The sequence below is a fragment of the Zeugodacus cucurbitae genome, chromosome 2 (assembly GCF_028554725.1).
Source record: "Zeugodacus cucurbitae isolate PBARC_wt_2022May chromosome 2, idZeuCucr1.2, whole genome shotgun sequence".
Lineage (NCBI taxonomy): Eukaryota > Metazoa > Arthropoda > Insecta > Diptera > Tephritidae > Zeugodacus > Zeugodacus cucurbitae.
Window position 1 is genome coordinate 33,362,956 of NC_071667.1, and position 19,160 is coordinate 33,382,115.

Genomic DNA, 19,160 nt, shown 5'->3' on the forward strand with positions numbered 1-19,160 from the left:
AATTAATAACTTGTTTAACTTTTAAGTATCGCACTTTCAAAATAGCTAACCAAAAACTGCCTCTTCTCAACCACGTGCTTTTGGGCTACAACAGCTGACTTTAACAGTGCATAGCCTTAACAGTGCACTGTTAATTAACATTTTTGGGATGGAGTCATATGGAGCCATGTGTTTTTAATATGTTTACATAAAAAAAACCAAAATATTTAAACTTTGATAAAATGACTAAATACCATGAAATCGGGCAAATTCCCCATAGTGCACTGTCCCAGTAGTTCGGCTGGTGTCAAGCGTTTACTAGAGCGCTAAACCTACTAGCAATTTCATGCATTACTAGTAATTAGTCTTTTCGCTAATGATTTGTAATGCAACGACGCATTACTCGAAAAATGATTGGCAAAACCCACCCCAAAAACCAGTACTCTTGTTTGTTTTTACATTTCGCGCTCTATCTCTCTAGTCTCTTTTGTCAAACAATTTTTTTCCAAAAATTTGACGAGTCATTTCACATTTTTCCGACTAAGAGGAAAATGAAAATTATAGAATATTTTTACATATACATAGTGAAAAAGTAATGTGCAAAAAGGTGAAAATTAATTTAATAAGTGAATAAATATAATAATACAATAAAAATAAGAACGCAGCACGAGAAGAAGGCAAAAAAAACACGGACGGAGGCGCCAACACCGAATCATCATAAACAACAACAAAATCACCGCAGATCACCCAAACTCTACAACCCATAGAACCATCGCTGGATTATCCACCCATAGATCAGGTTATATACTTAATATAATTGAAAACATATTATTATAAGTACATCAATTTAACATTATTATACTAAAAACTAATAATATTTTTTATTTTGCACACATATGTACGTATATTAAATAATAAATAAAAATTAATTAAAATAACCAATAATAAAAAATTAATATTAATAAAGAAAATAAATAATTAGTAAATAAGAATAATATAATGTAAGATAATTTTTAAGGACGAAAAAAAGGAGGAGATAGAATAGTAGAAAATAAGAAAATAAATATTTGTACATGAATTAAATAAATATATTTCTTTGTATTTCGTAAACATTTGTTTTATTTTTTGTAAAAGTGTTGTTTTCAAAAGTTTTTCTCAGGCGTAGAACCACAAGCGTTAATGGACCAGTAGAATCGCTAGCGATTTTGAATTAATGAAACCTTTAGCGTGTTCGAATTAGTCAAATCACTAGCCATTTTAAATTAACGAAAACGCTAGTGATTCTGTACTAGCGATTCACTAACGATTTTGGAACTAGTCCTTTCACCAATGACTGGTAATGCAGAGTCGCACCGCTCGATGACTCTCGTAGGACATTGCAATGTAAAAATCGTTAGTCAAATAACATTGCATGTAATCGGGCTAGGATGCTAATGATTCGGAATTAGTTATATCGTTAGCTCTTCTCCGATGGTACCGAACTACAGGGGTTGTACAGCAAGCCAGGCACCTCACACCAACATGTCGCGACAAGTGTCTGTGAAAGCACGATTGTGCTACTGTATTCAACTTCGTAGGCAAGCAAAGCAGAATTTTGCGATCAGTTGACGCTAGAATTTCAAGCAAGCAACACCATTCACGTTTTACGCTTTAAAAACAGAACGCACTAAAAATGTTCCAACAAATTTGGGAAATATGTTATTTTTTTATTGAGAACAAGGAAAAGCATGCAGAATGCTTAATTTGTTATAAAAAAATAAAGCGTTGTAGCAAACATGATATAAAAAGACATTATGAACGTTGTCACAAAAATCTTGTAAATATCGAGGGAGACGCCCGAAAAAGTCTTCTTGATAATTTTAAAAGAAAATTTTATTTACAATTAAATTCGCAGCCTATGGCAAACAAAAAAGTATGCCCACGTGAAAAGGCATCTTTTGTAGTTGCACTTGCATTAGTAAAGCAAGGCAGACCTTTCACCGATGGCGAGTTTTTCAGAAACTTATGCGACAATGTTTTGCAATGCTTTGATGAAGGTAAAGAAATGCAGGAAATTTTGAAAACCATTCCATTATCGCACCAAACTATAGCACGTAGAACTGAGGTTCTCAATGCATATATACAGTCCTGTACCAAACAAAGATTGTTAAACTGTAGATATTATTCAATATGCTTAGATGAAAGCACAGAGAGTAACAACATATGCCAATTAGTTATTTGTGCAAAAACTGTCAATGATAGATTTGAGACTTTTGAAGAAATTGTTACTACTGTTGCTTTCTTTGGTAACGTCACCGGGAAAACTCTATTTGATACTTTACAAGAGCATGTTTTCTCTATAGCGAACACCAATAAATTGAGCGCAATATGTACAGATGATGCGAAGGTCATGGTAGGCAAAAATATTGGTTTGGTTGGACAGTTATCTATGAATAACATTAAGGTTCCCGCATTTCATTGTTGCATTCACCAACAAGTGCTTTTTTCAAAAGAACCGGGTTGTGTACAAGCAATGCACAGTGGTTGGGCTTGTATGAAGGTGCGGTCATAAATACTTCCCGTTGAGATATCGCTTTGAAATTTTCACCAAAAATCTAGAAAATTATTTTAAATATATAGTAAAAAAATTGGATCGGACTACTAGGTCCTATAGCTCCCATAGAACTGTAATTGTAATTATATGGCAATCATGCGCAAAAATACTTCTCATGGTCATGGTCGGAGCGTCAAAACTTTCAGTAAGGCTTTGTAAAAACATTTAAGGAAGCGATAAACAAGCTGAACATGATTTGTCGTTATAGTTTCCCCCATCCAACCCCCAAATTCAACCTGTAAGAATAATATCATATAAACAAATCATGTAGGAAAAAAGCAAATTATCAACCAATTTAATACAGTTCATTTTTTCACTGCCATTCTACAGCCATTATAATTAGAACAAAAACTTATAATGCATCCTCTAGTAGACCGTACATAGATTGAAATAAAGATGGTTTATCCTTCTTTCCAAGCTTTTTTAGTCCAATTATAATGAGTTTGAACTTAAAAATAGTTAAATCAAAGGCCATTATTATTTTGACGATTACTTCTACATCTGCAAATTTCCGCACCTAACTTTAACACTTTTATTACCTTAAGACTCTGGTAAAGATAATGTAAAATAAATCTAACGGGGGATCGCGGGGAACACAACAAAAACTTTATGTAAACACATTGATGACGCAGAAAAAAGGTTAAAAAAATAGGTGATATAAAACACTAATTTCACAAAAAATACAAATCACGTTAGTCTTAATTAATTTCACAAGTTAAAATAAAAACCTCTAGCTTCAAAAGCCATTAAAATAATCATGATTCGTTAACTTGAACAATTACCAGAACAATTTGAAGTGCGTTGTTGCTGCGAATTTAAAAAAAAATGTCTGATGTGCTTTAAAAAAATACAGTTGTTCATGCGTTTAACTCTATTTTTAGAAAGTACCGTTAGATTTTTGGGAAAACCCGGTTTGAAAATAAGAAGTTTGGACAATTTAGAGGCCATCGGTTTACATTTTGTCAAAAAATCGATAGATGGATTTTTTGATTTTTGGCCTACGGCGGAACCACTGAACAATTGAAATCTTACAACGATTGTATTTAGTCCAATAAGCAATAATTTTTTTGCAAATGTAACCAATACAAATGTTAAGTTTTCTCATCTCTACTGCGTAGCCTTTGTTTTTAATGCTTTGTTCTACCAAACCAAATTTGAGCAACAGTAAGACGACAGCTTAAGTTTATTCACGAATATAAACATATGGGCAAATATCGGCAGCTATACCTAACATTTATAGTACCTTAGAACATTGACAAATACACTGATAACACTTATAAAGGGGGGATCGTGGGGTAACATAACTAAATGTCTATTTAAACATGAAAATTACGTTAAAAAAATACACAAAAAAAGTATAATCAATCAAAAGTACACAACAAATAATAAATCAATAAAATTAATTTCACAAGATGAATTTATTAAAGTAAATACCTGCAACAATAAAATTCATTTTAAATAATCAAATTCGGACCTCTCTAGCAAATGTTTGACCACTTTGAAATTCAATTTTGTTTTCACAAAAAGCTAACTTAGCGCAGTTTCGCTGCAAAATTGAACAGTTGATCACACTTTGCATTCTATTTTTAGAATGTCCCGTTAGATTTGCAGTAAAAACCGTTTTGACATGAAGAAGCTTGGACATTTTAGAGACGATTTGGTAACTTTTCGCAAATTTTTGTTGTTATGAAATTTTTTAATTTTGTCCTATGGGCGCAACCACTGTGCAATGGAAACAGCAATTAAAATTATAAATAAAATCAAGGGGGTCATAATGCGCTTAGCCATCGAAAATTTAAAACTTTCTTAGAAGAAATCGGCGCTGAACATAACGATTTACTTTTACACAGGTTTTAGGTTTTCTGTGCGACATCACAAAAATACTTAATCAATTAAATCTGACATTGCAGGGCAACAATAAACTAATTTTCAATTTACATAAAACAATAACAACATTTCAAGAAAAATTAAAGAATTTAACCCATCAAATCAACAATAACAATTTAATAAGTATGCCAAACCTATCATCACTTGCAGAGGAATTTTCAATCACAAATAAATTAGAATACTATAGCCAAATTATATCCCGCATTTTAGAAAATTACAACAAAAGATTTAAAGATCTAGCTCAAATACAACCAATTATAAACCTATATGATAATCCATTGACGTGTGATGTTCCTACCTTTGATCCGTTACTTCAAAAAGAAATCAGAGAAATGCGATTAGATTTTTCGTTACTTATTGACTCCGGTATTGATTTTTGGAAAATGATTGATGAAAAAAAGTATCCACTAGCGAAAGATGAAATTTTAAAAATATTTTCAATGTTCGGATCAACATATAGTGCGAAGTGGCATTTTCCACTTTAAAGCATATTCAAAGCAAATATAGAAATCTACTATCAAACAATCACATTTCTGATCTCATTAGAATTAAGCAATATAATAAAGAAATAAATAATTTTAATTATTAATTAATAATTTTTAAAATTTTTTAAAAAGTACGTTTACTTATTTGTACGCACTGTTCCGTATTCGTGTTGTCTGTTTGTAGCTTTCCAAATGTACGCTAATAACCAACACAAGCATAACGTGCACACAGTCACGTTGGACAACACTGCACTAAACTCCTGAAGTAACAAACGAAAAAAATAATAACTTATCATATTCTTTATTTTCGCTACAATTCCCAATGAAAGCTTGAGTAAAATAAATTAAAATTCCCATGATGAAAGCCATCTAAGCCCATACATTGTGGAGTTAGGTTCATTGGCCAAAGGTCCGCTCATGCCGTAGGCAAGGGGCGAGAATAATTTAAAACTATATGCTAGTCCTGAGATCATTCCACCAAGCAGTGTGTGCTGCATCCATTTCGGCAAGTAGGTTGATAAATATTTAAACATAACACCTGTAAGTAATGTGGAAAAAATAACACAAAGGATATATCCCACTTATTCAATACTTATTTAAATTTCTCAATAACAAATATTATAATAATAATTAAAGAATACAAATTGTCACTAATTTTATTACCGAATTATAAAATGCTATCTGCACTATTCTCACTTATTTTTATAGCACTAGAACCGGTTCAAGCGACGTAAACACACCGCAGAGAGATAGATACCGAATATGAAGACCTCGTTGCCTAAGCCTGACTGTTTGTCAAATTATGAGGAAATATTAAAGAAATTAGAAGACATATTTTCCAGATGCCCTACTACTGAAGATAACAAAACATCGGGTTAATTCTTCCTTTAGGGCCCATTTACCTGATATAAAGATTTTCAAAGTTTGACCGATTAACTTTGAAAATCTTTATGTAAAATATTTCAGAAAAATTTAGTGAACGGTAATCACCAACTATCGTGGCGAAAATCGAAGATATCGATCCAGAAATTATATTGTCCTATTTACTATATACAAGAATCTTCCTCTAAATATTCCTAATATAATGTTGAAATCGATCTCGACCTTGGTCTAACTCCTAAACCCCTATTACAATGATTTTCGCCAGCGAAGTTGACTTATCCCTTATTACCCCATATTATTTATTATAATGATCTGGAAAAATTTATGAAATCTGTATACACTTTGGGACATTTTGGTCAATATGAAAGACATTTATGAAAGCTATTTACTAAAGCCAAAAAGTATTAGTAAAAGAATGTGTAATATCGTTCTTTGGTCGAATTTAGTTCTTTATTATTTGTTTTTAATTAAATTTAATTGCACCCGGATTTTCCAAAAAACTTCTATCTAAATCAATAACAAATTAAGCCTTCGTGCATGTAAAATGACAGGGTACAACTGTATTATATTATGGCAGCCATTGCAAAGAAATAACGTAGATTCTTACTTCAAAATATACAAGCAAATAATTATTCAATTAGATTAGCGATCTTAGCAATGAAAAAGAACATTTACCACTAAGCGACCCACACTTTCCTTTCCATTGGCATCCTATACTAATAATGCATACATATGTAATTAAATTAATTTAAATTAAACTAAAAAATTAACATTATTTAAAGCCAACAAATGTTTTCGTGATCTTACCTGCCAACATCGAGTTAAAAATTAAGGCTGGAAAATAGTGATGGAAGTACAGAATTCGACCCATTGTCCAAAAAGGTATATAATGCGTAACCCATCCAATGAAAAGCCAAAAGGCTGCGTTCAATGATTTTCGTTGTGTTTTTCTCGCTATAATAGAATACCAAATTAGTAAAAGGAAATATCTTTTGCTTTTTAAATTAATTACATTATACTTAAGTTACACCGTAACTTAACATACACTTAATATACACATGCATATAAAACAAGTAAGGAAGGGCTAAGTTAGAGTGTAACCGAACATTATATACTCTCGCAATTTATTTATTTAATTATATTAATATAACACACAATTTTACCCACCCGAACATGTGTGGGATGGGATAGATACCGGGAGCTGAAGAGGGAAGCGGAGAGACGCCTGCAAGACTAAAGCCCACCGTTAACAAACTGATTGGACATCATCAGTGTGGCTTTAGACCTGGAAAATCTACATCTGTATGGGTGTGGTGGTGAACGAGGACAAGACAAAATATCTCCTGACATCAAACAAACAGTTGGCGCATTCGCGGCTTGGCTCCCACGTCACTGTTGACAGTCATAACTTTGAAGTTGTAGATAATTTCGTATACTTAGGTACCAGCATTAACACCGATAATAATGTCAGCCTTGAAATCCAACGCAGAATCACTCTTGCCAACAAGTGCTACTATGGACTAAGTAGGCAATTGAAAAGTAAAGTCCTCTCTCGACGAACAAAAACCAAACTCTACAAGTCTCTCATCACTCCCGTCCTACTTTACGGTGCAGAAGAGTAGACGATGTCAACATCCGATGAGACGGCACTAGGAGTTTTCGAGAGAAAGGTTCTGCGGAAGATTTATGGTCCCTTAAACATTGGCAACGACGAATACCGCAGAAGATGGAATGATGAGCTGTATGTGTTTTTCGACGACATAGACATAGTCCAGCGAATAAGAAGTAAGCGGCTACGATGGCTATGTTGTTCGAATGGACGAAAGTGCTCCAGCTCTGAAAGTATTCGAAGCAGTTCCCGCTGGTGGAATCCGAGGAAGAGGGAGGCCTCCACTCCGATGGAAGGACCAGGTCGAGAAGGACATGTCTTCACGTGGTATAACCAATTGGCGCCAAACTGCCAAAAGGGGAGATTTGTGGCGCGCTGTTGTGGACTCGGCTATAATCGCGAAAGCGTAGGTATATGGGAGCTAGGGGAAGCTCGAAAAATGTTCGATATAAGGGGCCATGAAAACTTATAAAAACGCCGGTTTTTGGAAGGGCGATGCTCCACTATAAACGTAGTATTTGTGCAAAGTTCTGTTCCTAGTGCTTACTTTATATATGGTTAAGTAAACTATTAAGATCGACTACAAAGGTCAGGCATAAGGAAAGTAGGCGTGGTTGTCAACCGATTTGACCTATTTTCAACGTATTATTGTGATGCAAGGAAAATATTATGAACCGAATTTCATTGAAATTAGTCGGGCAGTATTCTTTAAATTCTCTTTGGAAAGCCCAAAAGTCAATGAAGCCTCCAGTCGACTCCAACTTGCCTATAAGAGGCTTGTGTGGAAACTGAGCACGAAGTGACGAGGATAAGGCAAATTATTTTGCAAATCACCGATAAAAGGTATTTCAATCTAATTGCCCAAAGAACAACTTTAAGTTGACAATTATCTCCAATACTACTAACGAGTCGCTTGGGTCTATTCAAACGTCATCTTCTGAAATTATTAAAATCATAAAAGAGCTGATTCCAAAAAAGTCGTCAGGACACGATAAAATTATTCCAAAAATGCAAATTGAGTTACCAAATATTGCTTTAACAGTGCTCTCCTTGCCCTTTAACGCTATTTTCAGTTTCAGATACTATCCAATTTCATGGAAAAACTCGCAGATCATCATGATAGACAAACCAGGGAAAGACTTGACACAGCTGTCTTCATACAGACCAATCACACAGACCCTGTTTTTCTAAAATATTTGAAAAGGTGTTACTATTAAAGATATTTCCTTTCCTCCACAAAAATAATCTAATACCAACGCACCAAATCGGTTTTTGTGCAAAACATGGCACTGTAGAACAAGTAAATAGAATAACTAATGAAATCAGAAAGGCGTTCGAGTATAGAGAGTATTGTTCTGCTATATTTCAAGATGTGGCTCAGGCGTTCGATAAAGTGTGGTATGTCGGCTTTTATATAAGATTAAAACATACCTATCGAAATGCATAAAACCTTGGAGTCTTATTTAAAAAATAGAAAGGACACCGTCAAAGTAGGAGACTTCATATCAGAAGAATGACCAATAAGAGCTGGTGTACCGCAGGGCAGTGTTTTAGGGCCAACTCTATACATAATTTATACAGAAGACCTTTAAACAGACATCAACTTTTGCAACACACTTTAGTGAGCCGAAACAAATGCCCAGTTAATTATAGCATCAGGTGTATTAGAAGAGGCTAGCCAACCGGAATAATTTTTGTAAATGAACAAAAGTGCAAGAATATTACATTTTCCCTAGGACCAAAAACGTGCCCGGCAGTTAAAATGAACAATATTTTAGCACTTGGATAGAAGGCTCACTTGGAGAAAACACATATCGAACAAAATAACCTGCATGAAGATAAAAGCAGTATATTTAAATTGGCTTTTAAACAAAAATTCAAAACATAACCTAGACAAGAAAGTTCTGTTATGTAACGCGGTCATAAAGCCGATTTAGATGTATGGCATTTAACTGTGGAGTACGACCTGTGCAATATCGATATAATTTAGAGATTTCAATCAAAAATGCTTAGATCAATCGCGTGCTCACCATGGTACATGCGTAATAAAAATATCCATAAAGATCTTGATAATCTCATGGTAAAGAAAGAAGTAGAGAACAGCAGAAACAAATATATATCCAAACTCCGAGATCACCCAAATCCATTGGCTAATGCTTTAATACATTCTTGTAATCAATCACGTTTAAAAAGAAGAGATAAGTTTGCACACTAAAGAGCAATGTTTCACCAAAACAACTCAATCACTTGGTTGAGCTTGTCTCGTTTTAATTTGAATTAAGATTTTATAACTTATTTTTAGGCTTCAAAAGGCCGATTCAATAAATAATGAAATATTGAAAAAAACCTTTAATAGTTTACGAAATATATACAAAAAAATTAATAGGGGGCGGGGTCACTCCCTTTTTCCGAAAATAATAACATCCAAATATGCACCTTCCTAATACGATCCTTTGTACCAAATTTTACTTTTATAACTGTATTTGTGTCTTAGTTATGGCACTTTATATGTTTTGGGTTTTCGCCATGTTGTGAGCGTGGTAATCCTTCCGATTTATCCCATTTTCAGTACCAAACTCCTGCCAAGGAATATATGTACCAAATTTCATTAAGATACAGTGGAACTTCTCTAACTCGAATCACTATAATCCACAAAAAAACTTCGAGTTACAGAATTGTCATTAAAACATGCAATTAAAAAAATAACTGTAAAATATAGATGTATACACATTTTTATTTATTTACTTCGCATATAGTTTTATGTACATATGTTAAAACATGTATTCTGTAATTTTGTTCGTTGCAGTTTGATATTGTTTGGCTATTGAAGTCTGTATCCCATGCCTTTGTTACATGATTTATTGTTAGCCTCCATTCGATATAGAGAGACTATTTTAAAATACTGTCTCGATAGTAAAATTTTAAATTTTGTATTATCCCCTGGTCAAAAAATTCGATTTATGGAATGAATTTTGTATGGAATTTGACTTCTATTGCCAATTCAAGAGTTCGAGCTTTGGAGAACTTCGAGTTATAGAAGTTCGAGTTATGGAAGGCAATTTGTATGAAATTCGATTTCTAAACGCTATTGCCAATTCAAAAGTTCGAGATTTGGCGATCTTCGACTCGAGTTATGGAAGTTCCACTGTATCTTACTTTGTAAATGATTTTTACTCAAGTTATCGCTTGCACGGACAGATGTGCGGACAGACATTCGGATTTTAGCAATTCCTCGTACATTTGTGGAACGACTACCCTTTAAGGTTCTCTTTATTTTTGGAAACACGAAATAGTCACATGGAGACATGTCTGGCGAATATGAAGGCTAATGGCTTCTATTGTTATCTCCAGAAGTTTGGCATATTGTTAAAAATGATTTAATAAATATTTTTGTAATTAATGCAACGCATTTTTGATAATGCGTAATTTTGATCGTGAACAACAAACAAATAGCATCACAAAATAAGTTCATAATATGAGGGCGCGTGTCATCTAATTTTTCTTTAAATAATATTGAAAACTAAATAACTGACAGCCGGTTTCACGAAATTTTTTCATTGAAATTTAAGTTATATTTAATTTAAATTTTAAATTTTATTTAACTTTGTACTTAAGTTTTTTGGTTTTCACCATTATTCAAAATTGACATACCAAAATTTAAAAGGCATGAATGTAGGAAAGAATGAAAGCATATTTATGTAAACAATAAATTTTATTTATTTGTCAAAATGGAAAAAAAATATTGGAAATCAGATGATAGAAAAACGTAACAAGTTACATATGACAATATTTAAATGATATTTAAATGGCAAAGAGTGATCATTTAAATAACAAGTAAGGAAGGGCTAAGTTCGAGTGTAACCGAACATTTTATACTCTCGCAATTTATTTATTTAGCTTTATTTATATTATATAATACACAATTCGGCTATAATCGCTTAAGCGGTTTCTACGCCATATATATATATAATACGCAATTTGACCCACATCTTCTTCTTCTTGACTGGCGTAGACACCGCTTACGCGGTTATAGCCGAGTCCAAAACAGCGCGCCACGCATCTCTCCTTCTGGTAGTTTGGCGCCAATTGGTTATTCCAAGCGAAGCCAGGTCCCTCTCCACCTGGTCCTTCCATCGGAGTGGAGGTCTCCCTCTTCCTCTGCTTCTACCAGCGGGTACTGCATCGAATACTTTCAGAGCTGGAGCACCTTCATCCATTCGAACAACATGTCCTAGCCAGCGTAGCCGCTGTTTTTTTATTCGCTGGACTATGTCTATGTCGTCGAATAACACATACAGCTCATCGTTCCATCGTCTGCGGTATTCGCCGTTGCCAATTCTTCTGCACCGTAAAGTAGGACGGGAATGATGAGAGACTTGTAGAGTTTGGTTTTTGTTCGTCGAGAGAGGACTTTACTTTTCAATTGCCTACTTAGTCCATAGTAGCACCTGTTGGCAAGAGTGATTCTACGTTGGATTTCCAGGCTGACATTGTTATTGCTGTTAATGCTGGTTCCCAGGTAGACGAAATTATCTACAACTTCAAAGTTATGACTGTCAACAGTGACGTGGGAGCCAAGACGCGAATGCGCTGACTGTTTGTTTGACGACAGGAGATATTTCGTCTTGTCCTTGTTCACCACCAGACCCATACGCTTCGCTTCCTTATCCAGTCTGGAAAAAGCAGAACTAACGGCGCGGGTGTTGTTTCCAATGATATCGATATCATCGGCGTACGCCAGTAGTTGTACACTCTTAAAGAAGATTGTACCTTCTCTGTTTAGCTCTGCAGCTTGTATTATTTTCTCCAGCATCAGGTTAAAGAAATCACACGAGCGTAAGTCACCTTGTCTGAAACCTCGTCTGGTATCGAACGGCTCGGATAGGTCCTTCCCGATCCTGACGGAGCTTTTGGTGTTGCTCAACGTCAGCTTACACAGCCGTATTAGTTTTGCGGGGATACCAAATTCAGACATCGCGGCATAAAGGCAGCTCCTTTTCGTGCTGTCGAAAGCAGCTTTAAAGTCGACAAAGAGATGGTGTGTGTCGATCCTATTTTCACGGGTCTTCTCCAAAATTTGGCGCATGGTGAATATCTGGTCCGTTGTTGATTTTCCAGGTCTAAATCCACACTGATAAGGTCCAATCAGTTTGTTGACGGTGGGCTTTAGTCTTTCACACAATACGCTCGACAGAACCTTATACGCGATGTTGAGGAGGCTTATCCCACGGTAATTGGCGCAAATTGTGGGCTCTCCCTTTTTGTGTATTGGGCAGAGTACACTGAGATTCCAATCGTCAGGCATGCTTTCTTCCGACCATATTCTGCAAAGAATGGGGGGTCCTACAGGAGTGTGCTCCGGTCTTGAAACCTTCAGTTAGTCGCCGGATCTTTTCGTAAAATTTTCGAGCATTACCCCTGTCGGCCAGCTTGTCAAGCTCTTCGTACTCACGCATTTCGGCCTCTTTCTTTTTTTGTCTGCAAATGCGTCTCGCTTTCCTCTTCAGCTGTCGGTATCTTTCCCATCCCGCTCGTGTTGCGGTCGATCGCAACATTGCGAGGTCGGCAGTCTGTTTTTTCTCCACTGCGAGACGACAATCCTCATCATACCAGCTGTTTTTTTGACTTTTCCGAAAACCAATGGTTTCGGTTGCAGCTGTACGTAAGGAGTTTGATATGCCGTCCCACAGCTCCCTTATACCGAGATGCTGATGAGTACTCTCAGAGAGCAGGAGTGCAAGTCGAGTAGAAAATCGTTCGGCTGTCGGTTGTGATTGCAGCTTCTCGATGTCGAACCTTCCTTGTGTTTGTTGACGTGTGCGCTTTTCTACACAGAGGCGGGTACGTATCTTAGCTGCTACAAGATAGTGGTCCGATGCTGGGACCACGAAGCGTACGCACATCAAAAACACTGGAGACATGTCGTCCATCTATCACAACATGATCGATCTGGTTGCGAGTGATTCGATCCGGGGACAGCCAAGTAGCTTGATGGATTTTCTTATGCTGGAATCTAGTACTACAGACGACCATATTTCGGGCCCCGGCGAAGTCGATCAGCCTCAGACCGTTTGGTGATGTTTCGTCATGGAGGCTGAATTTTCCGACTGTTGTGCCAAAGACACCTTCTTTACCCACCCTAGCGGTTAAATCGCCAAGCACGATTTTTACATCGTGGCGGGGGCAGCGCTCATAGGTACGTTCTAGGCGCTCATAGAAGGTATCTTTGATCACTTCGTCCTTCTCTTCCGTCGGGGCGTGGGCGCAAATCAGCGATATGTTGTAGAACCTCGCTTTGATGCGGATTGTGGCTAGACGTTCATCCACCGGAGAGAACGCCAGGACTCGACGACGGAGTCTCTCTCCCACCACGAATCCCACACCGAATTTGCGCTCCTTTATATGGCCGCTGTAGTAGATGTCACAAGGACCCACCTTCTTCCGTCCTTGTCCCGTCCATCGCATTTCTTGGATTGCGGTGATGTCAGCCTTTACTCTTACGAGGACATCAACCAGCTGGGCAGAGGCACCTTCCCACTTAAGGGTCCGGACATTCCAGGTGCATGCTCTTATTTCGTAGTCCTTTAAACGTTTGCAGTGGTCGTCATCAAAATTGGGGTCTCTCATCCGAGGCTGTTTTTTCTTTGCGGGGTGTTTTTATGTGGTGGGTCCCAAACCCTACGCACAACCGCATAAGCGGGTTTCGCCTTCTCACTTTAGCTCGCCTCCAAACGGATGTCTGTTGGCTACCCAGAGGATACTTGGTCTAAGACCGGAAGTCGTGAGCTGCTTGAGCCACATGTAAAAGAATCGTTCCTGGCCACTCCCAAGTGAATGACAATCAGAAACTTTTCTCACTTACGTGAACTTCTACATATGACTCCATCCATGGATGTAATTCTTTTGGGTAAGTGGGCGTGACCCCGCCCCCAAATCGGTTATTTGTATATATCTCGCAAAACAATAAAACTATATTAACCAAACTTTCTACAGTCGTTTCTTTTAGCCACTTCTTAATACAGTCCAAAAATGAAAGAAATAGGATAATAACCACGCCCACCTCCCATACAAAGGTTAGGTTCAAAATTACTCACTAACGAAAAACGTCAGAAACACTAAATTTTACATAAGAAATGGCAGATGGAAGCTGCACTCATTCGGCATTGTTTTTTTTTTAAATATAATAAATTATTTATTTTATGTAAACGTAAACAAGAAACGACCATGAGTTACAAAGGTAACAACAATATGATACTGAAACATTGACCGAAATAGTTCGCACAATTCTTACACAATTGAATGGACAACATAGGATTGCATACGATAGTTAAATACAAACTGTGAATAGTGGATCTGGAGGATCCGTCTTGCATTCGCTATCAATATTAATAAATCACAAGGCCATCCAAATAAAAAAGTTAATTTAAAAACATCCAAAATCAGCTTATCTATTGCCTCTACGGCGGAAGAAAGTTTGCCGCCAGGCCAGCTAGTATTCAAGCTTTGAAGAAATTATAAAAATAAAAAATACGAAATATTGATTTAAGTGACATTCGAAAGAAGTACAACGAATCGGCTAAGATAATCGACCAAATATAGCGGTTGCTGAATTTTTTTGGCGATATGACATATTTATATATTGCAACAACAACTATAAGAAAATGATGCTGCCGTGGAATGTGCAAACAAGTTCGTTGTGTAAATTCTTTTGTCATCAAACTATTTTTAAAGAGCTGTACAACATTTGACAACAAATAATAAATACCAACAATTAGTCATTTGATAATTAATTATTGTTTACTCTATTTTTTTTCAAAAGCATTGATTAAATTGAATAAATCAGTATAAATAATAATAATAAAGCCTGGCAAATATTTTCCTCCTATGGCAAATTTTAACATTATCTATTATGTACATTCTATTACCGTCATTTGAATATGTAGATTCATCGCTGTATAATGGAGGTATTGCAGCCCGTTCTAATAATCGCCGGCCATCTAAACGCCGTTGTTTGATAATGGTGATTGATGAAACCAATAAAAATAATATTAGGAAAACCAGATTACTCCACCAAATTATAGGATTTCCAAGCAGATATATACGGTAAGAGCTTCCAGAAAAGTATTGTCCCTGCACATGTTGTGTTTTGCAATGTTCCAATCCAATATGTATGATATGATAGAAAATAAAAAATATATTTATAAAATTATACATGTGCAAATTTCTTTCGAGTTTTCTTGATAAAGCATTAGTGTGAATTAAAATTATTTCAGTTAGAACAAAACGTAATTTTTTTTACATGCAAAGATAAAAAATTATTAATAAAATAAAATAATATAAGCCAAAGGTGGTCGTTTCTGGACCGTTGGTTAATTACTCAGAGTAGACGCTTTCCTGCCAATCTCACCATACACGTAGCAAAACATTCCTGACCGTCAAACATGACTTGGTTATAGTTTGTGACGGTCACCCCAATTCGACCACCACCATTTTTGCTTAATATTGTGTTAGTGAAACTCTTTTCATCAACAGTAACAATCCGCCTAAGAAATGATACGAATCAGCAGCGACTCGCAAATTGAAAATCCGCCCAGAGGATTGTTGCGTTAATTTACATGGCCCCCATACATCCAGTACCCAGTCTTATTTAAATTATTCCAAACGGTATTTTGTGCAATAGGCCCCAGGGAAATCGGAAGTATCTGGATTTAAAGCACTTGCTTCCCAGTATATTGCATTTGAATGTATCTACATATATCATAAACTAATAGGATTAGTTTATAAAAAGGATTTTCGGACATTCAAAAGCAACTAACAGAAATTTAGCAACTGAAAGTATTGGAAAATGTAGAAACAATAATAATCAGACCGGTTCTTAAAAACGAGAATTTTGATCATTTTCATATTCGTTTTCATTCCGACATACAAATGAATAATAGGTTTCCAATTATTTAAAAACTAAACTTTGTGTAAACATAATGCGTATGCCAAAATAATACAAAAAATAATGCATAGACTTCAATATATAAGATTTATTTTTATACTCTCGAGCATACAATATTTTTCGCAGGGTATAATCGCCCCTATTCCCGTTGTCGTTATCGTTTTAAAACGACTTAAGAACGTCTATTTGGCATTCCTGTTTCCTGGCGTTAACGACATTTATCTAAAATAAATTGAGATTCCCCAATTTGAAACGACTCTAGAAACGACATAGAAACAGTCGTTTTTTGTCGTTGCTATAATTGTAAGCGACATAAAAACGACGCGGTTGTTTGAAGGAATATTTAAAGTGAAGATGAAAATTCCAAATCGGAAACAGTTTGAAAATTTAATTTCTGAAATGGAAAAATATCCTGCATATGCCAAGGACTTTAGAAAAGGGATAAATCCTTTAAATTTCGATTTTTTGGGAGGGATATTTTTTTTTCTAAAAAAAAAAACTAAATCCATTCCACCGCCATCTCGCGTCGGAAATTGTTGGCATTAATGAAATTGCACTTTTATATCTAAGAGTATATTTAAGATACGAAAGGTCTTAAAATTCAAAACGAAAAACAAAATAGTACTCCAACAAGACGAGGAGTTAATAAACAGATACCCAAACCTCCTTTGGCTGGACCACTCGGTAGAGTAGTCGGATTAGCCAGAAGCAAGGAGCATGAGACGCTGGAAGTATAACATATTTTAGAAGAAAGATTGGAGGACGCAGGTGTCACCACTACTTCTTTTAAAAAATCAAATAAATATGGAAGACTAAAATTGTTGTACGTAAGTACAATAATTACAGTGATAACGTTATTTAGAGTCAATAGAGAATAGCATAAAAGCCATTAAGGACTGCTGTAAAAATATGTCTCTTTACATAAGAAATAAATTTTTACATGGGAAAAGAGCGCCTTAAAGTATACTATATAAAATATGTAGACAAATTTCGGTAACTTTTCTTAGGCGTTACGATATACTTCAAGAATACCAATTTAGGAACGAAACGACGATAAGAACGACGACGACTATAAAAACGACAACGGGAATAGGGGCAAATATTTAGTAGTATTCTCCACCAAACGGTTGTTTGTAACACCTAAAACTAAAAGAACACAGGAAAATGTCGTGAACCGAAAAGATATAACGTGATAAAACATAGCGAAAATTGAATCTATAGAAGTAAAACTTTGATGATGCGATTAGAGTATATATTGCCATCCTTGATGAAATTATTTTTGGGAAAGTAGGTGGGCGCCACAAGCATTAAATTTTACGGTACCAAATATTTAAATAATCCCATATCACAGCAAGAACTCGACTAATTTCAAATAAATTTTATTAGGGTTACGTTACGTCTTAAAAATTAGCAACATTGTCCTATATCGTACTTTCTATATGGTGCTTCTACGATAAGAGGTTTCAATTGTATAGAGAATACAGCCAACGAAAAATTTTGGATTTTTTTCATGAAAACTCTATATTATGATTTTTGTCCCTTTTATTTATTTTCTCACGTAAGGGCAAGTCACTTAATACATATTTAATTACTTTTTCGACGATCAGGTAAATACATCGGCTAGGGGAGAGACGTAAAGTTTATGGTAGATATTTATTTTACCATAAGCAAAAAATTAATTTAAAATAGTATTACAAATTAAAGGCGCTCTCTTTCCTAGATGAATAAACCATAAAATTAAAATAACAAATCAATAAATTCACTCTTTATCCTAAATAAACGAAACAAATATTAAATATAATATCTTAAGATCTTTCAAAAACATTTCTGACTTTTTAAAGACGTAATATATCCTCTGCCCTTTCAAAAGAAGATCTGGACAACCTGATCTTATTTACATATACATACATATATATATACACATTTGGCGTATGCACCGCTTATGCGATTATAGGCGAATCTAATTGAACGCTCTAGTCATCTCTCCTTTTTGCTGTTACGCGCCAATTGGAAATACCAATAGAAACCAGGTCACTTTACATCTGGTTTTTCCAACCATCACCGGGTACTGCATCGCCTTTCGTCCATTCGAACAACATGACCTAGCTAACGTAGCCTCTGTCTTTTTATTCGCTAAACTATGTCAGTGTCGTCGTATAGCTCATCGTGCCATCATCTGTGGTATTCGTTTTTGCCAATGTTCAAAGGACCATAAATCTTCCACAAAACCTTTTTCTCGAAAACTCCTAGTGCCGTCTCATCGGATGTTGACATCGACCATGCTTCTGCACCGTAAAGCAGAACGGGGATGATAAGGGATTTGTAGAGTTTGGTTTTGGTTCATCGAGAGATGTCCACTCAGTCCAAACTAGCATCTGTTGGTAAGAGCGATTCTGCGTTGGATTGCGAGGCTAATATTATTGGTTTTGTTGATGCTGTTTATGAACCTACCGACTACCGGTCCGGGTGAATAGTAACTCCCCTGGTCTCTAACTCTCCCCCCACGATTCTTATACATGTGACTCAAGCAGCTCACGACTTCCGGTCTTAGACCAAGTATCCTCTGGGTAGCCAACAGACATCCGTTTGGAGGCGAGCTAAAGTGAGAAGGCGAATCCCGCTTATGCGGTTGTGCGTAGGGTTTGGGACCCACCACATAAAAACGAATAACCAATGAATAGGAAGCAACAGCATCGGATGAGACAGCCCCCTTTTGATGACAATCACAGCAAACGTATAAAGGACGTATAAAGGATTTAAGGGCATGCACCTGGAATGTCC

General features: G+C 35.8%; 2 protein-coding genes across 6 annotated transcripts in view; one reads left to right on the forward strand and one right to left on the reverse strand.

The window, feature by feature from the left end:
• The window catches only part of LOC128921901 (putative nuclease HARBI1), a 199,948-nt gene that overhangs the window by 104,062 nt on the left and 76,726 nt on the right, over positions 1-19,160 (forward strand). The window lies entirely within an intron of this gene.
• LOC105220035 (protein O-mannosyl-transferase 2) overlaps positions 1-19,160 on the reverse strand; it is a 105,994-nt gene that overhangs the window by 54,266 nt on the left and 32,568 nt on the right. For 3 of the 4 annotated variants that reach the window (XM_011196412.3, XM_054230873.1, XM_054230876.1), the window contains 3 exons: positions 15,361-15,565; positions 6,634-6,780; positions 5,227-5,482 (listed from right to left, as the gene is read on the reverse strand). In XM_011196412.3, coding sequence (XP_011194714.2) covers positions 5,289-5,482; positions 6,634-6,780; positions 15,361-15,565 — 546 coding nt within the window. In that variant the 3' untranslated portion in view covers positions 5,227-5,288. Of the gene's footprint in view, positions 1-5,226; positions 5,483-6,633; positions 6,781-15,360; positions 15,566-19,160 lie in introns of those variants that run through there. The other variant, XM_054230877.1, reaches the window with a different exon arrangement.